The 22152-nt window shown below is 40.9% G+C and overlaps 1 protein-coding gene across 7 annotated transcripts in view; it reads right to left on the bottom strand.

Annotated features, from left to right (window-relative positions):
• Positions 1-5321: 5321 nt before the first annotated feature.
• DOCK4 (dedicator of cytokinesis 4) overlaps positions 5322-22152 on the bottom strand; it is a 252082-nt gene continuing 235251 nt past the window's right edge. For 3 of the 7 annotated variants that reach the window (XM_066991664.1, XM_066991646.1, XM_066991652.1), the window contains 10 exons: positions 19833-19952; positions 19366-19487; positions 18976-19096; positions 18386-18467; positions 18046-18155; positions 16763-16930; positions 14543-14615; positions 11825-11938; positions 10861-10922; positions 5322-8438 (listed from right to left, as the gene is read on the bottom strand). In XM_066991664.1, coding sequence (XP_066847765.1) covers positions 8013-8438; positions 10861-10922; positions 11825-11938; positions 14543-14615; positions 16763-16930; positions 18046-18155; positions 18386-18467; positions 18976-19096; positions 19366-19487; positions 19833-19952 — 1398 coding nt within the window. In that variant the 3' untranslated portion in view covers positions 5322-8012. Of the gene's footprint in view, positions 8439-8785; positions 9543-10860; positions 10923-11824; positions 11939-14542; positions 14616-16762; positions 16931-18045; positions 18156-18385; positions 18468-18975; positions 19097-19365; positions 19488-19832; positions 19953-22152 lie in introns of all 7 variants that reach the window. The other 4 variants (XM_066991657.1, XM_066991661.1, XR_010829121.1 and 1 more) reach the window with 3 other exon arrangements.

Here is a 22152-nt window from a genome sequence, read left to right as displayed (position 1 = left end):
TTGATTTATTGCTTTCATTTTGTCAATATTCTGTCAACGATAGACTCATAATATGGTTTAAAACAAGTCTCTTTTATTTTTGGATGCTGTCTGTTGCCTTTTCCATTGGAGACCAAGGTAGCAATCAGTGATAAAGTTGTGGTTTCCAGAGCAAATTCAGATGAATCTAGCTGCACTATTTATCCATTATGTATAATCAACATTTCTAAAAAAAAAAAATAAATCATTACAGCCCTGTATTCTACAATACACAAATCATCAGCGAAAGAACAAGCCAGCAAACTCGCCCCGTGTTTAGCCAGCCCAGTAAACCTCCTCGTAACAGCTTTCCCTTCTGTCAATAGCGACCATGGCATTGGTTCCTTCACTCACCCAACCAGAGCAACTCATTTCAGCAGTCATCGTTTGCTAATTAGCCTGAGTTATACGGTCATAGCTGAGATTTTGGCAGCCTGCTCTGGCACAGGTTTATTAACGATGATCAATTACGACCAGGTGGAATTTCTAACAGAGGATTTTTTTTTTTTATTGTTACCTGACAATATATTGGAAGCCTTCAATTAGATAAATGTGGCTGACAAGCTGACCCTGCCATCTGCGTCGTTGCTGCTCCCCCGTTTTAGTGCCTGCTCGGAGCATCCCAGGTCGGTCGCTCTTCTCGCACGCGGTGTGGGACACAAACCTCGCTAATGAGCCAGAGCAGGGCTGAAGTGCCATCCTTCCAGCTGTGCCTGCTTTCAGCTAGCACAACTGCCGGCACCTTCCCGTGCCAGGCGAGCTGGCAATGCTTTCAGTAAAACAGCACCTCGCCAGAAATGGCTCAATAAGAGAATTCGCAAAATCTCCCAAGTTTCTCAGCTCTCAAGCTAAATAAGTGTAGGGTTATTATTATTATTTCCCAGACCAAAGGAGCAATAACAGCAAAGGAGCACAATAAATAGCTAGCTTGATTTAGAATATGGTATTTTAGCCGGTTCTGTGTCCTTTACGGTGCTGCAGCTCCCTGCAGCGCATCATTCACGTGCCACAGCAGGAGCCCACGCCCCGCAGCGACATGGCGCTCACCGTGTTTTCGGCCTTGGGTGTGTGAGGGGCCGGCAGTGAGCGGGCCGGTGGCAGGGCTGCCCCCAGCCAGGCAGGCTTCAGCCGTGGCCCATGAACCAGCTGTGGAAGGCCTGCTGTCCCCTCCGGATGGCTCCATCTGGCTGCCAATGCCTCTGCCTTAGACCATGGTGGCCACCAGCTGAGGAACGGCCAGCCTGGGTAGGCCGTAGGATTTGCTCGGAGAGAAAACATTTCCGTGGTGGTACTTTTCTGGCTTGCGTTTACCAGACTCTCAGAGCAGAATTTATTCTTGTGCTTTCAGCCAGGCACGTTTGGGCACGGGGGGAAGAGAGCAGAGGAGCAGAAAGTAAATATGTCTCGTGAGGAACAAAGTGTGAACCTCTGGCCTGCCCGTGGCTGTCCTTTCCTGTCCAGGTACTTTTGGGGGCGGTTACAGCACGCGCTGGAGGTGCTGTTGGGCTTGGCTTCCTGCATAAACACAATCCTTCCTCTGGAGTGCTGCTGGCTCTCTTGCAAGATTGGGAAGCTATTTTTTATCTTATAGTCAAACAAGTAGCAATTCACAATTTAGAACTGATCTTTACCCTTTGAAGGTTTGGGATCACGGGCCAGCCAGAAAACACAACCACCCCTGAGCTACGAGATCATGTAGCGCTGACCAGAATTGTTTTCTGTCCTCCTTTCTTCTGTCTTTCCCTTCTCTGCACAGAACTGAGGAAAACAAACAACCAAACGAAAAATTATCTTCTGCAGATACATCAAACCTACATGGAGAAAACAACACCCCCAGCATTATATCACACAGAGGGGGAAAAAACATTAAAGCATATGGTAAAAGCCCGGCACTTCTCAGAAAGCAGCAAATATTCCAGAAGTGAAAAGACCTTCATGACCTGAAAAACTCTCCTCTTTCTCTTTTTCTTCCTGCTTGCTCCCCTATGGACCCTGCCTGCGTGTTCAAAGTCGCAGGTTATGGCTTGCTTTGTTTATTATCACTTATCATCATGCAGCTCAGGTTTTACAGCTATAAAAACTCCACTGAGCTATAGCTTTAGGGGTATTGGCAGGATGTGCTTCAGTTCCGAGACACAACTTGGAGGGGGACTGCAGATGCACAAAAACTCTCCTCGGCAACATAAAAAGTCTTTGTCCAGCGTGCACAAACTTCCTTTGGTACCCTTAAATGCCTGAGAAGAGCGAAGCACAGCAATATTTGTTGCTTCATCTCCTAGTGCACTAGCCAAAAAAAAAAAAAAAACCAGTTGAGATTATTGTAAGGTGTCTTGCGGTCAGTGTTAGACTTTGGTTTTCTTTAGGTGGAACTATTCATTACGTACCAGCTGCTTTCACCCAACTCCTCCTGGGCACAAGCCAATTTCTAACCGTGTTGATATGAATCTGCATTCATTTTAGAAAGCGTTGTATCACATCCCTGGACTTAATGCAGCAGTGCCTTTATAAAGGTCAGCTGAATGTCTCAGAAGGGAGCACGGTGGTCAGACCACAGCAGACTGCTCCAGAGAACACACCTGCTGCAAGCTGCTTCTTGCAACAGATGGTGAAAATGAGGCTGGCACAGGAATTCAAAGAGTTTGAGGGGCTGGCTCTACTGAGACCTTCACTTTGGTGCCACTGGAGCGTATTCGGAGGATAAGGACAAATCACCCGACAGTGTACATCCCTTGAATGGCTGCCAGCCCAAAGGCCCGGAGCAATGGTCTCAAGTCATGCTAAGACTAAAGTGTAGACAGAGCATTCCCCTGCTCCCTGAACAAGAGTGATTTGTCTCCCTTTATCTCATGCTCAGCAACCCTCTTGCAAAACATCGGGTATCTACCTAGCATTTATTTTTTTTTCTGTGAATAGAAGAGGAAGTGGAAACGAGGCAAAGGATTTCCATTTACAGGACATCCTGGGGCTGAGCTTCATACCTGGGCGAGGTGTAGTCCCTGCAGGGCATTACCTAAGCGCTCCTCCTGGTTGTGGAAAGTTCGTTTAGGCTCTGTCCTTGAGCTGTCGCTGTGTCGCTGACCACAGAGCCCCGCAGGCGACCTGCCCCAACAAGCTTCTGTTCTGAAGGCCCCAGGGATCCTCCCCCACGAGCAGACGTGCCTGCGCTGCATCGCCTTGTGCTTCTGAAGCATTGCTCACAGCGAAGGCTGAAGCAGCTCCTTGTTGATGGCCTTTCTTTTGAAAAGCAGGAGGAAGCACTTCAAGGGAAGTCGGTGAGGTCAAGGAAAAACAGCAGCGACAGCAGCCTTTCGCAAATAAACAAGAATGTAATGTGGAGAATCCCTCTGCAAAATAATTTCTAAATAAATGGGGCAAATTGAAATATACAAGAGGAACTAGTGCCACTAGTAAATCAGTGGTGTAAAACACGTAAATATACTACAGAAATTCCAGCAGCTTATGAGCTATCAGGGGAGCAATTTCCAATGAAATTTGGACACGGATTTGCTCCCAGAAATTCTCTGCTCATTGCAAAACACACTGCTATCAGCTATGCACAATGGGGTAAGAAAACAACTGTCTAGCAAAAATAACTTTCTAATAAAAAAAAAAAAATCAGGGCTTTAAAAACTCTTTTCCCTTGCAACTTCTCTGTCCTCTGGCTTCTCTCCTCTGGTAAGGCCTTTCCAAGGGGAAAAAACAAAAACCAACAACCCACAACCCAAAGGCTAATAAAAGCCTATTTTGTCAGGACTCCCAGCTTCCCTATTGCTCCCTACAGCTCAACCAGCAGTTAAGCTGGTATAAAATCATACTACAGCAGCTGAAGGAAATAGATTTGATACTTCAACTCCAGCTAATATTTCTATTTCTCCCACTGTTATTTTTCCTGGGTGAGTGAAAACACACTTGCACTAATTATCTAGCTGTCATGGGTTTTCCCTACTTTTCATTTACCTTTTTTTTCTTTCAACTGGTTACCTTCGCCTCACTTCTACCACACCCTTCCTGAAATAAATAGAAACCCAGGAACAGTGAATTAGAGAGGAGCTACGACCTGTGGCCTTAGCACAAGTCATAACCTGTGTGCGTTTGCCCAGCCGTGCCTGGGAGGCTGGTGTCGTAGGTCGTGTCCTACTGCAGTCTTCAAAGCTATCAGCCTGGTATCACAGGCACACCGAGTTCCTCACAGAACAATCCAATTGAAAACAAAATGAAACAAAACAAAACAAAACAACCCAGTTGCCTCATCAGCAGCCTCATTTTACCTCCCAGGAAGAGTCACGCATCCCGATGCTTGGTGCACAGGTGAGGTAGGCAGCTCAAAACATTTCGTATTCCTGAGGCTTGCAAATCTTTGCCATCTCATGGCGAGAGGAGTTGGTAGTGTTATTCAAAGCAACTAATCGCAGATGTCTCTATGAGACGCGTGTCGAAAGCTGAGCTAGAACTACAGGGAGGAGAAAAAGACGGGTTACACATGCAGAGGGCTTTCTCTTACAGAACCTGGTGGGGAAAGGTTCAAGGTCAGGATCCCCCAGGCTCCAGTGGCGAGCCCCCTTTCGCCCTGCCCCAGCAGATGGGGCTTTGCCCTGCCCGGCCCACCAGGGTGTTGGGGTAAAGCCCGGCTACCAGAGGAGCCCTGGAGCAACCAGTGGCGTTTGCTAGCCCCTTGGGTTACTGGCACAACATTGCTGCATGCCTCGCTGCACCCAGCCACACTCAGACACGCTGCTTTTCGCCATTTACACCTCAAGCATCATCCATCCTGCCGATAGGTATCTTTTGGCTGGGTCACGGGGCTGTTTGAAGACTCCCTTGGACAATTTGCAGGTAAGAAGAAACTGGCAGGGCAGGACGGCAAGGTGCTGTCTTCACACAGAGGAGATCTGCACGTAACTGCTCTGCTCCAGGTGAACCCGGTCATATCCGCACTACCCTAAAAACTTTATTAGCAAGAGCCAACTTCAGCTTTGTGCTCCTCTCGGGACACAGGCTGTGATCTGCCTTGGGACTTCAGCTCGCTCCCACTTAGAAGCAGGAGCTCACTGGGGGATGGGGCCGAATTGTGCCATTTGCGAGCCAGGCAGCTGAGCCTGCAGTCGCTTCTGTGGCATCCCAGAGACAGCAGCAGCTCAAACGCAGTTTGAATACACGATCATCCCGACCATGGCACGTATGTTAGCTAACGCTCCAGCTATTGAGAAGAAACAGCAACTTGTTCTTGTGCGTCTGCTTTTACGAGCTTCTGAATTGCTCACCATCATCCCCAAAGTGACCAAACTACATTTAGGAGTGATGCATAAAATTCAAACGAGACCTTTATTTACATTAGGGTTTCAAGCTCTGGATATTGCAACATACATAACAAAATTTCATACTACATTTTTATAGGAAATCAGGTTGAAAAGCTGATCTACAGAATCAATTTGTCAAAACCGGCTAAGCAGAAAATGTGTCAGCTCAGTTTTAGAGTACTCTGTCAATTTTATACCATCTGCTATCATTCAGAGTATTCCCGATGTCATGGTTGTAAAAACAGAGCGCTCATGCAGGTTAATTTACAGTGAACTCTCACAGTGAATTTCACGTTCTTCACTTGTTCAGAAGAGCAGGTCAATGCTCTCCACCTTGTCTCACAAAGCAATTAAGGATCCAAACAGGGAGAAAACTAGATCCATCAGGAGATATTTAATAGAAATGAACGTGGATTTAGCAAGACAAGGAGTCAGAACTTAAATTCCATGATAAACTGAATTATAATCTCTCATTCCGTAGAAAAGTTGTACTGTAAAGATTAATCAAGTCATTTTATTCCAATATTACCATTATGCAGCAGCCAAGACGAGTGTCTAGGTAAACAGAAACTCGTGAAACGTTTTGCTGCAAAGCTGACTTCAGTAACACACACACATGATAAATTCAACAACTCTGCTCACTGCCAGAAATAAAAAAATGGCTTCAGGAGCAAATAACACTGATTCATACCGTGCTCAAGCACTAGCCAACAAAATCTATTAAACTACACAGGGGGAAAGAAAAACAAAACAAAACAAAAAGAACAAACAAAAACAAAAACAAAGCAGCTTTGTTATCTTACGTGTGACACCTTATTTAAATCTCAGGCATTACCTCTTTATATCAGCATAAATATGTAGCCTTCTACACCTTTTATGATGTGGTTACAGACACAAAAATGTTATAGTTGAAAGCAAGAGCTAGCTCAAGGAATTTCAGACTTTGAAATCAGCAAGATACAAAGCTAAAATTCATTTGTTCCTTTTCAAGTTATGAATACTTTCACTAAAACATAAATATTTTAACATATATTAATTTTTTCTGACATTCAAAACTGTAAAGTCAATATGGCAGAATTATTGTTAAAAGCACATATTTACAAATATTCTTTTTTCCATACATAAAGTATTTGGCATAATTATAACAATCTTACTGCATACACAACTGTTCGCTTCTTTTTCACATAATGGTACACTCCTTATTAAAATTTACCAATTATGTACAAAAATACTTGAACATTTATTATAGAAAACCTCTATAACCACCGTCAGCAGCTTGTAACTGCTGAAGGCTTAATTGAGAGAATATAAAAAGTGGTCACTTTCTTCCAGTTAAACTATCAACAAATCAGACACAGCTAAAATCGACATGAGCTTCCCAACAAAAGAGGGAGAATATTTTTAACAGCATGATTTAAAATGCAGTTCATACATCTGTTCCCGAGCACATGTTAAACAGTCAGTAAAAGAAAGAGGATACAAAAAATACATACAGAAGGTGCTTTTTTCTTTTTTTCCTCTCCACATTCCTACAACTTGGCATTAGCTTTCCAGAGCTCTCCAGATGCCGGTCACTAGCACACAACGTAAGGCCAAACGCCAGCCTCCTACAATAGATGATGGTGTCGAACTCGAGCTAAAAAGCAAACCCCAAACCTGACTCCACTGGTACACGCACATCCGAAGAGCTGTTCAGAATCTTGGTAGGTTGTTATCAAATTGTTAATGACCTTTGAACTCGCTTTTGAAATTTGTTGACAGATCCAGTAATTCGTGTTTTCTCAAATTAGTTCATTTAGTGAGTTGCCCTGGTGCTAGCCAGTGCCGATTCTTGTACACGAATGAAATGAACGTGTTTGTTTGTACCCAAGTAACACACAGACCGCATTTTAGGATGAACTCTTAAAAAACAGCAGAGAGCCTCCACTGGCAAACTGCTACTTTTTAAAAACAAACTAAAACAAAATCAGTAACTAGAACAATAAAGGTAAATTGCACCTCAAAAAGAAAAGGATGCACTGGGTACAGCAGTACAATCATGGCACAGAAATCTTACCGAGATTCACCACTGAGGTGCTCTCCACTGAACGAAATGCAGGTATTTCCCAATCTTAAAAGTAACATGAACCAAGTATTTGCTTCAAAAATTCCAAACCACGTTCTTGCTCAGTTCTCTGCAGTGTAACTTGCATCATATCTCAGTTTTTCCACAGACATTTGAAATGACCAACCTGTTCAGCAGATAAGAGAAACAACTTCCAGCCTACTTGCGGAAACATCCTAGTCTACAGACTACACTTTGTTAGAAAGCGTGCATTTATTTCTAGTAGTAAAGATCCAGTCAGTATATTCCGTGTTTTGTAAGAAGCATTCAGCTAGCTCAGATGAGAGTTGTAGGGTTTTAGATTCAACTTTTTTAAATAAAAACAAAGTACAAATAAAAGCATTTATCAGTATTCACCACCGTGAAAGTAAAAAAAAGCCTCTCATTCATGCTTCCTGCAATATCTGGCAACCTAAATTAGTAATTTCATTTTAAAATGTGCAACATAATATTAACAAGCATTTAAAAATTACTGAAAAGAAAAAGTGGGCAGAACATTAAAGTGCCTAACTAAACGCATTTTACCATTTTTAAAAAATACCATGTCCTAAACGGTCACGAATCGGTTGCGATTAAATACAAAAAGTGGCTTCTCATAACTGAGACACTTTTCGCGGCAGAGGCCTGGGCCGGGGAACCTGCTCAGTCCTCCTGCTGCTGTTCTCCAGGTTGTTCGGCCGCACCAGCTGCGGCTTGGGCGGCAGCGCCGGCGGGTCTGCGGCGGGCGGGATGGAGAGGCTGTGAGGTAGAGGAACGGGGCGTTTCAAAGTCCGCTCGTACACGCTGTAAGGTGGCGGGGTTTTGCTTTCTTTTCTCACAGGCTCCTCCGAAACGCTGTAGCTCGGGACAGTCACTGCTTGTTCGCTGCCTTGGCTTTCAAAGCCCGACGTCTCCGACGTGCTACATCGGCTGAGCGAAGAGATGCCGCTGCTGTAGCTCCCCGACAGCACCGGGGAATTGGATATGAGCCCCGAGGAATGATACTCCACTGGAGACGGCGTGAACGACTGCACGGACCCCTGCTCAAATGAAAGGGCGTAAGAAGAATTTACCCGCGGTAAAGCAGGGAGAGCATTTCAGCCCCCAGACTGGAAACAGACAGAGGCATTTGCACAGGTTCTGCGGTTTGATAAATGTAAAGCGCTGCATCTCGGTTTTAATTAAGAACCAGTGAGAAACCCAATAACGAGCTCATTTCAAAAGTGCCCAAGTACACCCTAAGCAGTGCTCATGCCAGTAATTAATTTAAGTAGAAGCAAAACTGTATTTAAATGTTATCTGATTATCATCATACTCTGGAAAAATCTGGAAGCCTTTATTTAAAACGAACTCTCGAGTTTCGCAGCTCTTTAAACGAAATACATACCCACGCATCGTGTGTGCCTAGTGGTGTCCTGCCCCCTAATGCCAAAACGCAGGACTTGCATCGCATTCAGAGCTGATGCTTCGATCTCTTCTTCAACATCCATTTTCCAAAGCTGTTCTCACGACTTTTAGTTTAGTCATGCAACAAAAGGCACATTTAGGCCGTGGTGTTTGAACTGCAGTTCCTCTGTCCCATCTCCCGGCTGTTTTTCAGACGCACCGTGCCGCTGTGCGTGACCCAAAACACCACCACAGCCCTGGGGACAAGGGTCCAGGGGAGGACAAAGGTTGCAGGCGCTACACCAGCAGCCCTGCGGGTCTGTGGGGAAGGTGAGGGACCAACGGCAGCACCGACGAGGAGCAGAGGCAGGGGCAGGAAAGCCCTACCTAACACCACGGAGCCCTGCTCTAGTGAAGCAAGTTCAGCTAACGCTGTCAGATGCTAGAGCACACCTTAAAAGTTGAAAAGGCTTTGCGACATTTCTGATTTTGACTAGAGCAGTCTGAGACAACCTAGATTTAATGGTCTCTAGCACAGACTAAAAAAGGAATGGAGAAATCATGTCAAAGACAGATTTCTGAGCCCGATTCTTATTAGACTGCCTGGCACCCAGCTGCTCAGCTTTAGGTGGAAGTGTGAGCCATGCAACAGGGGTGAGGAGGGGAGGGAGGGAAAAGGGGCAGAAAGGTACGAGCTGGCTGCACTGACTTTATTCTGTTGAGATAATCTCAGTTATTAGGACTGGATCCACAGCGCCCTGAAAGCAATGGAAAAATATTCATTTGCATCAGTGGGTTTTGTACTAAGACAGCCTTCTCTGGCAGAACATAACAGTTGGAAAAAAAGCTAAAGATCGAGCCATTCAAGCTATGGAAAAACAGAGCAAGTTTTCTTACAACCTCAGTACATGTTGAAAACATTTCACACGTTGTGGGGATGCTGCTTATTAAATACTTGCTTCAGATTCCGTCCCCCTGTGTGTAAGGAAGCTGCAGCTGCACTCCTATCCACACAAACATCCAGGGTCAAAGTTTTCAAATAAATGACGCAATAGGTTCAAGTTCCAAGAGCACTCGACACTTGGATTAAGTGACTATAGATAAGACTTAGAAGCTTTGCTTTTGTCACTCAGAACAAGAGCAAATATGCGTAAACCCTGCCTGCTTCAATTCAGGAGCTGAGCAGGGGGAAGCACTTAGCTCCTGACAGCGCTGCAAACTGCTCCTGTCAGTGGTGAGTAACAGTCTAGACACCAAAAGTGTCTGGAAACTCATGGATGCCTGAAGCGAGATCCAGCAACTCTCACAAGTATTCTGGGCCAACATTCCTCTCCTCCCAGGTGGCATTCCAGAGTTTGGCTGTAAAACGCTTAAATTCTGTCCGGGCCTTTAGAAAAAAAGGTTAGGATGAGCTTGAAATACCCCTAAGAACCAGCAGTACTGAGTCAATTCAAGAACGCAGGCCGTCGCTCGCCTTTTGTACGATATCCTAATGCTCTGAAGAGCTTCCTCGTAAGCAGCTAGTGGGAAACCTGGCATCAGCGCTCTCTTCAGCACAAGGTGTACCACGGCAATGGGACTACAGGGCACGTGACAGCAAGCACAATCCCTCTGTATTGAACCTGGTCCACTTTGCAGCCACAAGTGGAGAAGTAACAGGCTCACGGGACGATAAGCAGAAAGATGACTGTAGACTTGCATCTCCTTTTGCCACTGCTGGAGACAGCATTCTGGACTAGCTGGCACTTCTTACGTTTATTTCTTACACTCTATTTTGTCCACTGACTCAGGTGAGCTTGATTACACATATAAGTGAGAAGCCTAATACTGACAGGCTACAGAGTCTGAAGATTATGTTTCTTACCTGCAGTTTTGAAAATCTTCAGACCTGCTGTGATTGTTATGACTACTTACTTTTTGGATTTTGAATAGGCATATGATAATGAAATAAATATACTTATTTCAGTGTAATGAATGAAAGAGGTAATCCCAAATAACATATTTAACATATATGATTTACCTCACAACACCTACAGTCAGTCCCACAAAGGAAATTCACTTGCAAAAAGACTGTACCTTCATCGGTGATCTGCCAGCAGGAGAAGGGGAAACAGTGGCTATGTGTCTTGCTGGTGACGCTGTAAAGGCAGAAAGATTTCAATGCAGTCTTAGCATTACAATTTTACAATTTTCATTAAGAAATCTTTTTAAATAGATAAGAGATCATTCTACATACAAGCATTATCTCTGGTTCCCTCTACATATTTGCTCAATAGCTGCAAATAGTCTTAGGGATTCTGTTTATGTTTTTTTTTTTTTTCAGGATTATCTTGCCATACAACCAATGAAATACAAGAAATTTCTGCATCCATCTTTTATTTTATACCACTGTAAATTGGTTTACATCCTACCAAATGATACAGGGCTCAAATTAAGTCAGTATTTTCTTCTCCCCTTTCCCATCCTCCTTTTTTTTTCTTAAGAATTATGTTCTGTATTTTTATGTCAAGTAAGAAAAAATGAAATACAAAATGTACTTACTTTGAGGCATAAGGCTAAAACTCCAAAAAGTTTCCACCCCCTTGAGAGCAATTATATTTCTAATACCACTTAAGAAGTCTTTTCTTTAAATGGAAATTAGTCTTTTGAAGGGCAAATTGGTTACAGGAACAGAACTCACGTACTTTCATGATTGCTGTGCATGTGGTAAGATTCTTTTTCTTTAATGATCATTTCCGATTGCTAACCTCTAATTATCATAAGATCAAAAGATTAAATTTGATCATCCTCCCTAGTTACCAGAATGAACTGTCTGAAACTACACAGTCATTAAATGAAGAGGCAGAGTACTGGAAACAGAATGCTACAAAGAAGCCTAATGAGATGAAAATACTTGAAGTTCTACAGCCTTCTATGTAAGTAATCAAATAATAAACTAACGTGCCCAAGAAGCTCAATGTTAGTCAGAGCGGAAAGAATCTAAGCACTCAGGTAAATCAGTTTTTAACTGGAGTTTAGCCTGAAATGTCCATTAACTCACCAGTCTGTGCAGGTCTCGGTGGTACAGGAGGAGATATAAGCTTTCCACTGTCTGATGTGTTTCTGGCTTCTTTCCCACTGTCCAGGCTCCAGCTGCTGGGAGTGGTGTTTACAGCTGGAAGAGAATGCAAAAGCTGACACAGGCATCACCACTTTTAGCTGCCACATCCAAGCTCTGTTACTTGCCTTTCTCCATGCGGGTACAAATATGCAGAGTGAAAATGTTAAACAGCTGTAACTGCATGCCTGAAAAGCTCTCGTGATTGCATCATCATTTGAAAGGCTCTTAAATAAAGCCTGTCAGTCTCCTGGTTTACCTGACATATGCATCTGGCCCTGCGGTCAGTTTAAGATTGCATAGCAGTTTGGACCATCAATAACAGCAGCAGCTGATATAGCACTCTGGTGTACTGCAGATGTCCCACAAAGGGAGATAAGCTTGAAGCCTGTTAACATAATCAGTTTATCTTTGCACCAGACTCCTATTTAAAGGTTTCTAGGTGTAAGAAAACAGCCTATTCATAAACTGTTTCCATTAACTCATTTTATATGCAGAAGGGACTAGAGAAAGAACTCACCAAACTCCAATCAAGATCCCTCAGAAAGCTTTCAGTGCTAACAGTCTTTTGTTGCCTGCATAGGCTACGAACTCAGAAGTGAAGGAAGACGGAAAGAAGGGCACAAAATGGGGAGAGTGAAAATGGGAAGAAATATAAAAGTGTTTGAACAAAATCAAATTAAGAAAATACTATGGATTAACACAATATATATACAATATATATACACGCTGTCTGTATCTGTGGTCCAGGATCCTGCAAACTGACTATCACCTGGACATGTATAAAACTGGCTGTTGTAGTATCTGTGTTACTTTCACCAAATTCCATTTAACTGAATGATCCCCATAAGGTTTGGAACAGCTTCCATAATGGAACTGGATTATTTCTTGTTATCATACAGCCACTGCTATTGGAAAGAATAAGACAGACACGAAGGGCATTTAACATGGACAGGACACAAACTAATGAAAAATTTGCAATTTTTCTTACACATCCCATAAACAGTGAACAAGCTGCTTCCAAAGAAAACAAACAAACAAAAAATGAGACAAACAAACAAAAAATGAGACAAACAAACAAACTAGCAGAGGAAAAGAATACCTGAGAGCTTTAAAACCTCAAACCTCTTCGACCAAGTTAAAAGTTTTTCAGGAAGTAACATGAACTCATGCCTTGCTAAGACAGTTTCCTTCTTGTCTGCTAGTGTCATACTTGTGAGGAACCACGTGGAAGGACTTCATGCTCATTTACTAAGATAGAGTGAAATTCAAAGTGCTGCTGCTGAATGCTGATTGATATTAGCAATTATTGCTATTGCGGCAGCACCAAGGGCTTTCAGAAGGACTGGAATCACACTATACTAGTCTATACCAGACTTAACACAAAAAAACATGAAAAAAATATTATTTGTAGTGTATCTGTAACAATATTGCTAGAGAATAATTGCACATCAGTTGACCCTGAGAATAGTGCACAAAATAATCTGTCTGTTTTCTAGAGGATCATTTTGCCTTTTTATTGCCAGAGTATGCAATTCACTGTTTGCTTTTTATCGTAGGCTGTCACCTAGCAGTGTGGTTTTGCCCTCAGCCTAAAAATGACTTGGCACCAGGCCTGGGTACTTCAAATGCCTGAATCTCTTGAGAAGCCAATTTTTTTCCTTTTTAAGTTACCCTAGTAGTCAATTCTTTGGACTGCTAAAAAGTCTCCTGGAGAGAATACTTTATTTTAACAATTCTGTAATGTACTTGGCTGCATAGACCAATGGAAAAGTTTTGACATTTTCATGTTATTTCATGTTTTTCACTCCTGTGAAAAATTCCACTCTTCATTTTACATCAAAACCTGGACACATAAATATTTATAAAAATCAACTCTTACTGATGAAAATCTGAGTCTCAGTCAGTTCTTGTTTATAGTATGCTCTTGAAATGTTAGCTTTTAATACATCTATTTTATTGTAGCCTTTATTCAGGGTGCAACAAAGGGTAGCACAATGAAATTATGGAGCATAAAATGCATACAGAGCACATAACAAAATCTTGGCAAAACAACTGTGCCAATAATATTGAATTTCCCCATGTGAAAAATTATAAAAGGCAATATTGTTTATTGCAATTCATAGGTTTCTTTCTTATTTACTTTGATTAGGAAAAAAAATAAAAACACAAATTGATCTTTTCCCTTCCAAAGCGTAACTAAAATCACAGAGACATGTTTGGTAAAGGAAACTTGCAGGTACCAAACTTCATGACTGCCCATCTCTTCAGCTTCCCTGTGCTCCAGTCACCAGGGTTCAACTCCCTACACTACTCTAACAAAGCAGTTAGATGGTGAAAGGACAGATCTCACACATGCTGCACCACCCCTTCCTGTAAACTTATGGGCCCTTCTGAGTGCAACACTCAGTTTGAACAGACACCATTTTCCCCTCTTTTTGGCAGTGCTTTGAAACTTGACAACGTTAGCATGCTTCAGTTAGTGCTTTGAGGCTTGGAGATGACATTATGTGCTCAACAGTTGGCATTCTACAAGAATATGACGCGTGAATTTTCATTGATTCCAAGACTGGGAGGGTGATCTTGGTGGTAGAGGGATGGTCGGGTCAGATGATCTTAGAGGTTTTTTCCAACCTTAATGATTCTATGATTTCCACTCACCTTTGTCAGGGCCAGGCAGACTGGAATCGCTTCGTGGCAAAGCACCATCTCCAATATGATTAAACAGCATTCTCTATAAATTGAGAACAGCACGGTTTATGTATAACTGCAATTGTATTTGAGTAGCCTTTGAGAAAACAGATATATTTTTGTTTTTATCCCTACCACACAAGTCTACTTGGAGGTAAAGTGATAAACATCACCTAGGAACATAAATAATTTAGTAAAAACACATGTATACAAATAGACTACTTGTCTGAAAATTGTACACACTCAGTGGGAAGATTATTATATACTGAACTCTGTCAGTTTCCTGCTTCCTGCAAGACAAAATGAGCCTCTTTCTTCAAGTGATATCTGAGTGAATTAACTTGATAAAGTACTAAACGTGCACGGATAGATTTGCAATAACTTTGTTGCAGAATCAGCATCTGGCCAAGGTGTAGTGTTTGACAACATTCAAGTTATGGCTGTTACCTGTGAAGATCATAATGTATTATTTCCTACCCTGACTTTTTAGTAGTATCATTCTTGCTTCTCTTGTGGATAGGACCCGATCCACAAGGTATGTTTTTTCTTTCCTTTTCTGAATATTAACTTAAAAATGTCACAGAGAATTTATGAAATTACTTAGAAATTTCACTAGTTATTTCTTTTGGTAACATTCAAACAATCGGTGGGTTACTAGTTTATCCTGACAACAGGAAAAAATAATATACAGTTAATTCCAATTTTTCTTTTTTTTTCCTTTTTCTTTCTTTTTTTTTTTTTTTTAAGGGAAGATCAGTGAAATCCAAACCTATCAAACCCTATTCTCACATCTCCTCCCAGTGTTCATAGAGGCCCTGTGCCAAGTTGCTGAGACACTACACCATGGTTCCACACAATGGTAAACCCATCTCCAGAGCAATCATCGTAGATCTGTTGCAGCACCACGTTTCAGAGTGAAGAATAAATACAGAATCACAGAATCCATGCCCTATTTGACTTGATTTAAAGCATCTTGTAAGTGAATGTATTGGTAGACTTTGACATAGACTAGGTTTGCCCATCTGTGCTGTGCTCATCATGCAGGATCAGGCATTATCTTTTTTCCTGGAGTTACCATTAAACTGAGGAGGTGTAACTACGTGTGTATTCTAATGTGATAAAAATGCGATCATATGTTCCTGCCTAGTCTGGATCAAATGTTCACTATGTAGCAAGTTTGCAGTATTTTAGGATTTGGTGGGCAAGTGTAGCGCTACTGCTGAGGTCTGTCTTCTGTTGTGAAGGTAAAGAGCAGAAGCTGAAAAAGCAACTGAAATTGGGGGAGCTAAAAGTGGCAAAAGCTGCATGAGTTACAGAGAAACGAGGACATGCTGAAACAATGGAATATAAAACCATATGGAGGAACAAGAGCAATCACAGAATGTTTAATGAGCTGCAAAAGAACCAAACATGTGAAAGCCAAAAAGCTCCAGTTGGAAGAAGAATAGCACAAAAACTAAGGAACCAGTCAATGACAATAGACATTCACCCTCAGAGCATGGAAGAAGCTAGAGAGACATTGTACAATTGCTCAGTCAGAGATCAAAAAGCAATCAGAAACGGATGTTGACAATGCAGCTATACATAGAGAACCTTGAGCAGCAATTTCAATGAAGGATCAGATGCAGTATGGCTGTGGTCCAGTTCTACTCAATCCATCAAACTTCCTTAAAAGAGGTAGCTACAGCCTGAAAGGACTGGATTTGGACTTGAAGAGCAGGAATTTGCCTGTGCGTCTCATGCTTCCAGGTTGAAAAAATATTGTGAAAATTGCATTCGTTAAGCCATAACAGACATTCATAAATGGGTGGTCCTTTCCTCATTAATGTAGTGTGAAGCTCCAACCAAAACTGTAAAAGTTAACTTGTGTTAGAATGAAAATAGAAAGTACAAGGAAAAACTTGAGCATCTGAATTCCAATGAGAGTTGTGGGTGTCTCCAAGATATCTCCTTACAGTTGTCGTGAGGATTTCTTTTTTCCTGTCTTTTTCATAATGTAGAGAACCAGAATTTTCCTTCTGATCACCATCCATTTTTACTGCTCAGGAAATACAGCACCAGAGGAAGAAACTGCACCTTTCCCCAGAAAGATATATCCTCATTTATAGTTATGAGGGCAAAAAGAAACTGTCAGACCTTCTCATCTTTGAAACATGCTTCACTGTACAAGCAAGTTAATTTTCTACTTACCCTCTCTTGGGACACTGAGGGTAGAGACAGATTGGGAGATTTTGCTGCCAGGCGAGTCTCTGAGTGAGTGGGGACTGGGCCTACGAGCTCCTCAGCCTCCCTTATCGAATCTCGGGTAGAGTGGGGAACAGAAGTCACATTCCACTTGGCAAAGCAAGAGTTTGCAGTCTGGGAGCAAAAACGGGATAATTTTTCTTTGCGGCAAGCTGTAAAACCGCGTTATTTAAAGAACATCTCCTGATCTTTCCTGTACACTGGTTTGGCTCCACTACCAGTGAGAAAGTGCCCAATAGATACATCAGTAAGTAGCTACCGAGGACTGTTGTTAAGTCTGGCTAAGCTTCAATAGTAGTTCTCAAGCCCTCAGGTAATAATAGCATGAGGGCTTAAACAAGAAGATGAAAAAATTCAGACAATTCAGTAACTCAAGGAGCAAGAGACAAGAATGCAACAACTAAAGAGAAACCAACAAACCATTTCTAAAATAAAGGATCCTGAACTACCACATCGTATTTTATCAGAGGCAAAACTTCTGGTGAAAACGAGAATTACTGTTGAAAAGAGGGACTTTCACAATATACTTCTGTTCTCCTCTTTCTCATCTTCAGCCAGATGTGCATAGTGTGATGGTGTGGACTGAAATAGTGACTATATTAAAGGAAAGTGCTTTAGGAAACCAGGTCCATTCAGAAGAAAAGATGAAATAAGGATTCAAAATTGGCTAGCTCACCAAGCCCATTTTGCATTTCAGATAATTCAGAAGATATAGATTGTATACAGACCTATGTAAGAATAATTTTAAGGTAAGAACTCAACTCATTCTTTCATCTGGAGTGACATAACGTCTTTTCTGAAACTCCACTGAAAATACGAATTGCCACATGGACTGGGTTATTATCTCACAGTGGCTGGGATTAGCTATTTCAGAGAGATTAAGGGGAGGTCAACATGGATAACTGCTAGGATAACTGTTAGTTTTTCCATTTTTCTTCTTCTCTAGATTGAATAAATATTGCTGTTTTAGAGAAGCATGTTACATGATCTGGTAAGTCTTTGTACCTCTCACTCCAGTGAGTAAATATCAAAAACAGATCTAAACCCATAAAAGGAAGCAGAAATGTGATCAAGTACAGTGCATTCTATTCACACCTCTTTCGTGTGTGCTAAGCTATTATTTATTAAAATATATATATATCATAGCAGTGAGCAGACAAAATCTGCTCAAAGTTCAAGTGCCTTTAATGTCATCTTAACTTTAGGGGGCCTCCCAGAAAGTTTCCTACCTGTGAGGTTTCTGAAGAAGTAGGGTAGATGGCACTGCAGGGCCTCTCTCTCGGGGACAGGCAAGAGTTATCTCGGGAATGCTTATGTTTGTCAGACAACAGGGGAGAGGCTACAATATAAATGTGTCATGTGATTAAATACACACACTGATATTTGGACATTTCAATTCTCTAAGGCTATTTATAACAAAGAAATCCTCTACTACCAATAATTCTCATTCCTCAAAAAAATGGCCAAATTCAATGTCTGGTGACATTGTGCAAAAATTATTTAAGGATTCAGCTGTGCAACATATCAAGAATCATTTAATTCAGTTTACCACTCGAGATGAGCACTGACCTCTGGCACTGGATGGAGCAGAACTGGTCACATTAGGTGAAGCAGAATGAGTAGAACTCAGGCTTGAGGTAGATGGACTAGGCTGTGTTCAGAAGAGATGGTGGTGTTACCACAGCACACTTACTACTTCGGAAAGCAAAAGTTTATAATACATTTCACTAAAACTTTTTTCCTAAAATAAAGAACTAGTAACTTGCTGTAGTAGCTTTTCAGCAAAACAGTATAAAGAATGTTAACATAACTACACAAAAAGATTTAGTACAATATTGAATAAATAGAAATACAATTAATATGTTAAAATATTACGTCACTGTGACTACTGGACAGAAATGTCTAAATAAGGTCAGATAATTTTGCAAAGTGAATTGATTCTTACTAATTTGTTCCAAAATTCATACTCCAAGTTTGGAAGAAACAGTTACATAAAAATTGTCCTTTGTATTTTAAGGAGGTTAACAGCCCATGTAAATATTTGTTTTAAAAATGTATCAGCAGTGACTTTTAGATTTCTGAATCGAATAATAGAAACATCAATTTAATAAGTAACTTCACAAGAAAAAAATGGTTTGAAGAATGACAACAATTTGTACCTGCATGTTAAAAACTTCATCGGAGCTTTCTGACTGCCCAGTGATATTGCTGACTTCAGCAGAAGCTTGGGATGACAGTGATGAGGATGAATACCGATTGACAGCTGGGTAACTCAGGGGACTATTATGAAAATAATGAAATACAAAATGGTTAACTCCAGTTGCCAATCATAATTTTTCATGTGAAAACAGCACATGACATTAACCTCTACAATTTAATTTGAATTTATTGGTGAGGGAGGAGGGAGAAGAGAGGAAGTGAGAAGCCTGAAGATTCATGCCTGAAGATACTTCAGGCTGACCTTAGAGGAAGGAAGTGTGCACACAAAATATTCTATGGGTCATCTTTCATGAGGAACAACATTAACAGCTTTTATTAATTTAACTTGCCTGCGTCGTGGTATTACCCGGGCACCATCTGGACTCATAGAAACAGGTATTGAATTTCGGCACACGCGAGGGCTTCCATTTGGGAAATGGATAGGGCTAGCTTGCACACATGCAGAAAATTCCTGCAAGTTGTGAAAAGACTGGTTACAATGAACATAACATCGTTTTGTGACACACAGATATTCATTTGAATAGTTACAGCTGTATTTTAGATCAGCCTCATCATTAGCAAGAAAAACATTTTAACTTTTTGTTGATGATATTTTCCCTTTAGTGAAACATGAATATTTTTCTCTGCACTGCACGGAAAGTTTATGAACTTTACCTTTGCTTTGTCATACTGTAATACAACAAGATGTAATGTGGACAAACAACCAAAAGATGTCACTATATGTTGCTTAGGAAAAGTAACAATCATTAATGCAACTAGACTGTCTCCTGGTTCATCTGTGCACTTGCTCATGTACCTGTATTCCCAAACTGGACTTCATCACAAAGAACTGATCCACCAGCTTTTTGTGCAAAGGCCTCATGTCCTGGGGCACGAACTTCTCGTGCACTGCTAAGCCAAACTCCAAAATCTGGGCCTGCAGAAGAGACAGTAGGAAAGAGGGGAAAAATATTTTTTGATCTGTTTTCCTTACACTTTCATCTTTTGAACGACCAACATTTATGACACTAATTTAAAAAAAAAAAGTAATGAAATGCGTATTGTATTAAAATAATTTATTTACAACCCTGAGAGAACTGTAATCAAACCAGGCCTAAGACAAAAAAGGGACACACAAGACAATTTATGCCTCTTCCTATTTTAGTACTTGATTTTCCAAAAGATTTGGCTTATGTGAATTCAATTCTAATCTAAGAACTACTACAGATAATGTAGTGAAAAATCTGGCTAAATGGTAACTGTACAAAGGAGCAGTCCTAAGCCCTAAATGAAATGAGAACAGTTATCATAAAAAAACATGAAACAGAACAGCAATAACCACATCAACCTGAGACCTTGGAATGTATTTTCTGTGAAGTCCTTTGTTCTCTGCTCTATCTCATTTCCACAGAGACCCCAGTAAGCAGTGGCTTTATGCATATCCCCAGTGTAAGGCCCAACAGGCTTCAGAATAACCTTGCTAAAACTCCCATCTTGCTCAAATTTAGTCATAGGAATATAAAATATTGAATTGGTTAAGTGGTGAGTCAGATAAATCTGGATGTCAAAACAAAATAGTTACACTGTGCTGTAATATCTTTGGATGAGAGCTACTGCCGATGTTTTGAATCGGCCTCTCGGGGGCAATGCAGCTGCACAGCATCACTGACCCCAGTTTATAATCCCAGCTCGTGTATCCACACACTGAGCCAGCTTGGCCCTTTTGAATCCTTTGTGTTTTCTGTTACATCACCTGTGTGCACCAGACAGGTTTTAACTGAAATTGCTTGGAATTCACATTTTGTCATGGGAATTTACTAACTCTTATTTTTAAATTCTAAGGGTTAGTGAGATTAGCTATAGCTTGAAAAACTGAAACTGTGATGTAAAGTTAATATACGTTATCTAAATTTAACTAAAATGAGCCCAGTGAACCTGTTCTGGTTTATACTCCCTGAGGATCTGTCACTTCGGCTGATCTGACCAAAAGATACCACAACGCTGATGAAAAACTGAATTTCTATCTTGCCAAATTCCAATACCTTTTCATCCTGAGCTGGCAAGAAAGTTTGAAATTTCAAAATGCTGCATAGAGCAAAGATACATCAGTCAGTTAAAAAAGCTGAGATAGTAGGATAAATTGATTAAAATAATTTGTTTCAGGGTTTCCAGCCTTTTTATACATAATTCCCCTCTTTGTTAGCCTCTTTGTTAGCCTCCCAGTGATTTCTGCAGTAGCTTTTGAGCTACTGTAGATATGAGTTGTTTCAGCTCCCACTCTCATCTGTAAACCCTGCTCCTGGACTGAATTGTAGGGGTTAGGTCTCCACATCCTGGCATTTTCTTCGATTTCCACCTTGCAAATATTTGGTTTATTCATCATTCCTAAAAATGAGACTATTTTGAATTTAATAATTTGGCTTATTCCTTAACCAAATCAGCATCTAAGGATATTTTTACCTTCTTCCTGCTTTGTTGAAATAAAGGAAAACAAAGGTCAAACAGACAAACGAACAAAAAAAAAAACAACAAAAAACCAGTCCCCAAACCCACAAACATATGAAAAATATTATATAATGTAATAAATCAACTTCTAGAACCCGTATTTTCCTTAAATTCATCAAAATCTACGCAGAACATTTATCTTTTATTTATTTATTTATTTTAGCAAATTCTACAGGAATATTCATGATGTAAAGACCACAGTAAACAGGAAAAATGAAGAAATAATATAAAAAACATGTATTATAGAACATTCCACTGTGCGGAATTTCCCCCTTTTGCTCTTATGATAAACTTTGTTGTAAAAATAATGTCTATTCTGTACTAGTGGTAAACTGCAATGTACAAATATTTGGTTAAGCCATCAAACCTTTTAGTGAGAATGTTTATTCTGTAGTAGCGGTAAAATATGTTGTGCAAATATTTGCACATGATCATCAGAAGACAAAAAATTGGCTCTTGTTCAACTTCTAATTGAACTATTCTAAACTTCTAATTTAGAATAGTTTGAATAGATTAAGATGATGATGAAAGGGACTAGGGAGAATATATTAGCATGACCTGGAAACCTGCTTATATAGGAAGTTGCTGTGTAATTCAGAAAAATACTACAGACCACTAAGCAATTACTAACC

This window comes from Anser cygnoides, chromosome 1 (assembly GCF_040182565.1).
Source record: "Anser cygnoides isolate HZ-2024a breed goose chromosome 1, Taihu_goose_T2T_genome, whole genome shotgun sequence".
Classification (NCBI taxonomy): Eukaryota; Metazoa; Chordata; class Aves; order Anseriformes; family Anatidae; genus Anser; species Anser cygnoides.
Note: the sequence above shows the minus strand (reverse complement) of the source record. Positions and strands in the feature narration are given on the sequence as shown.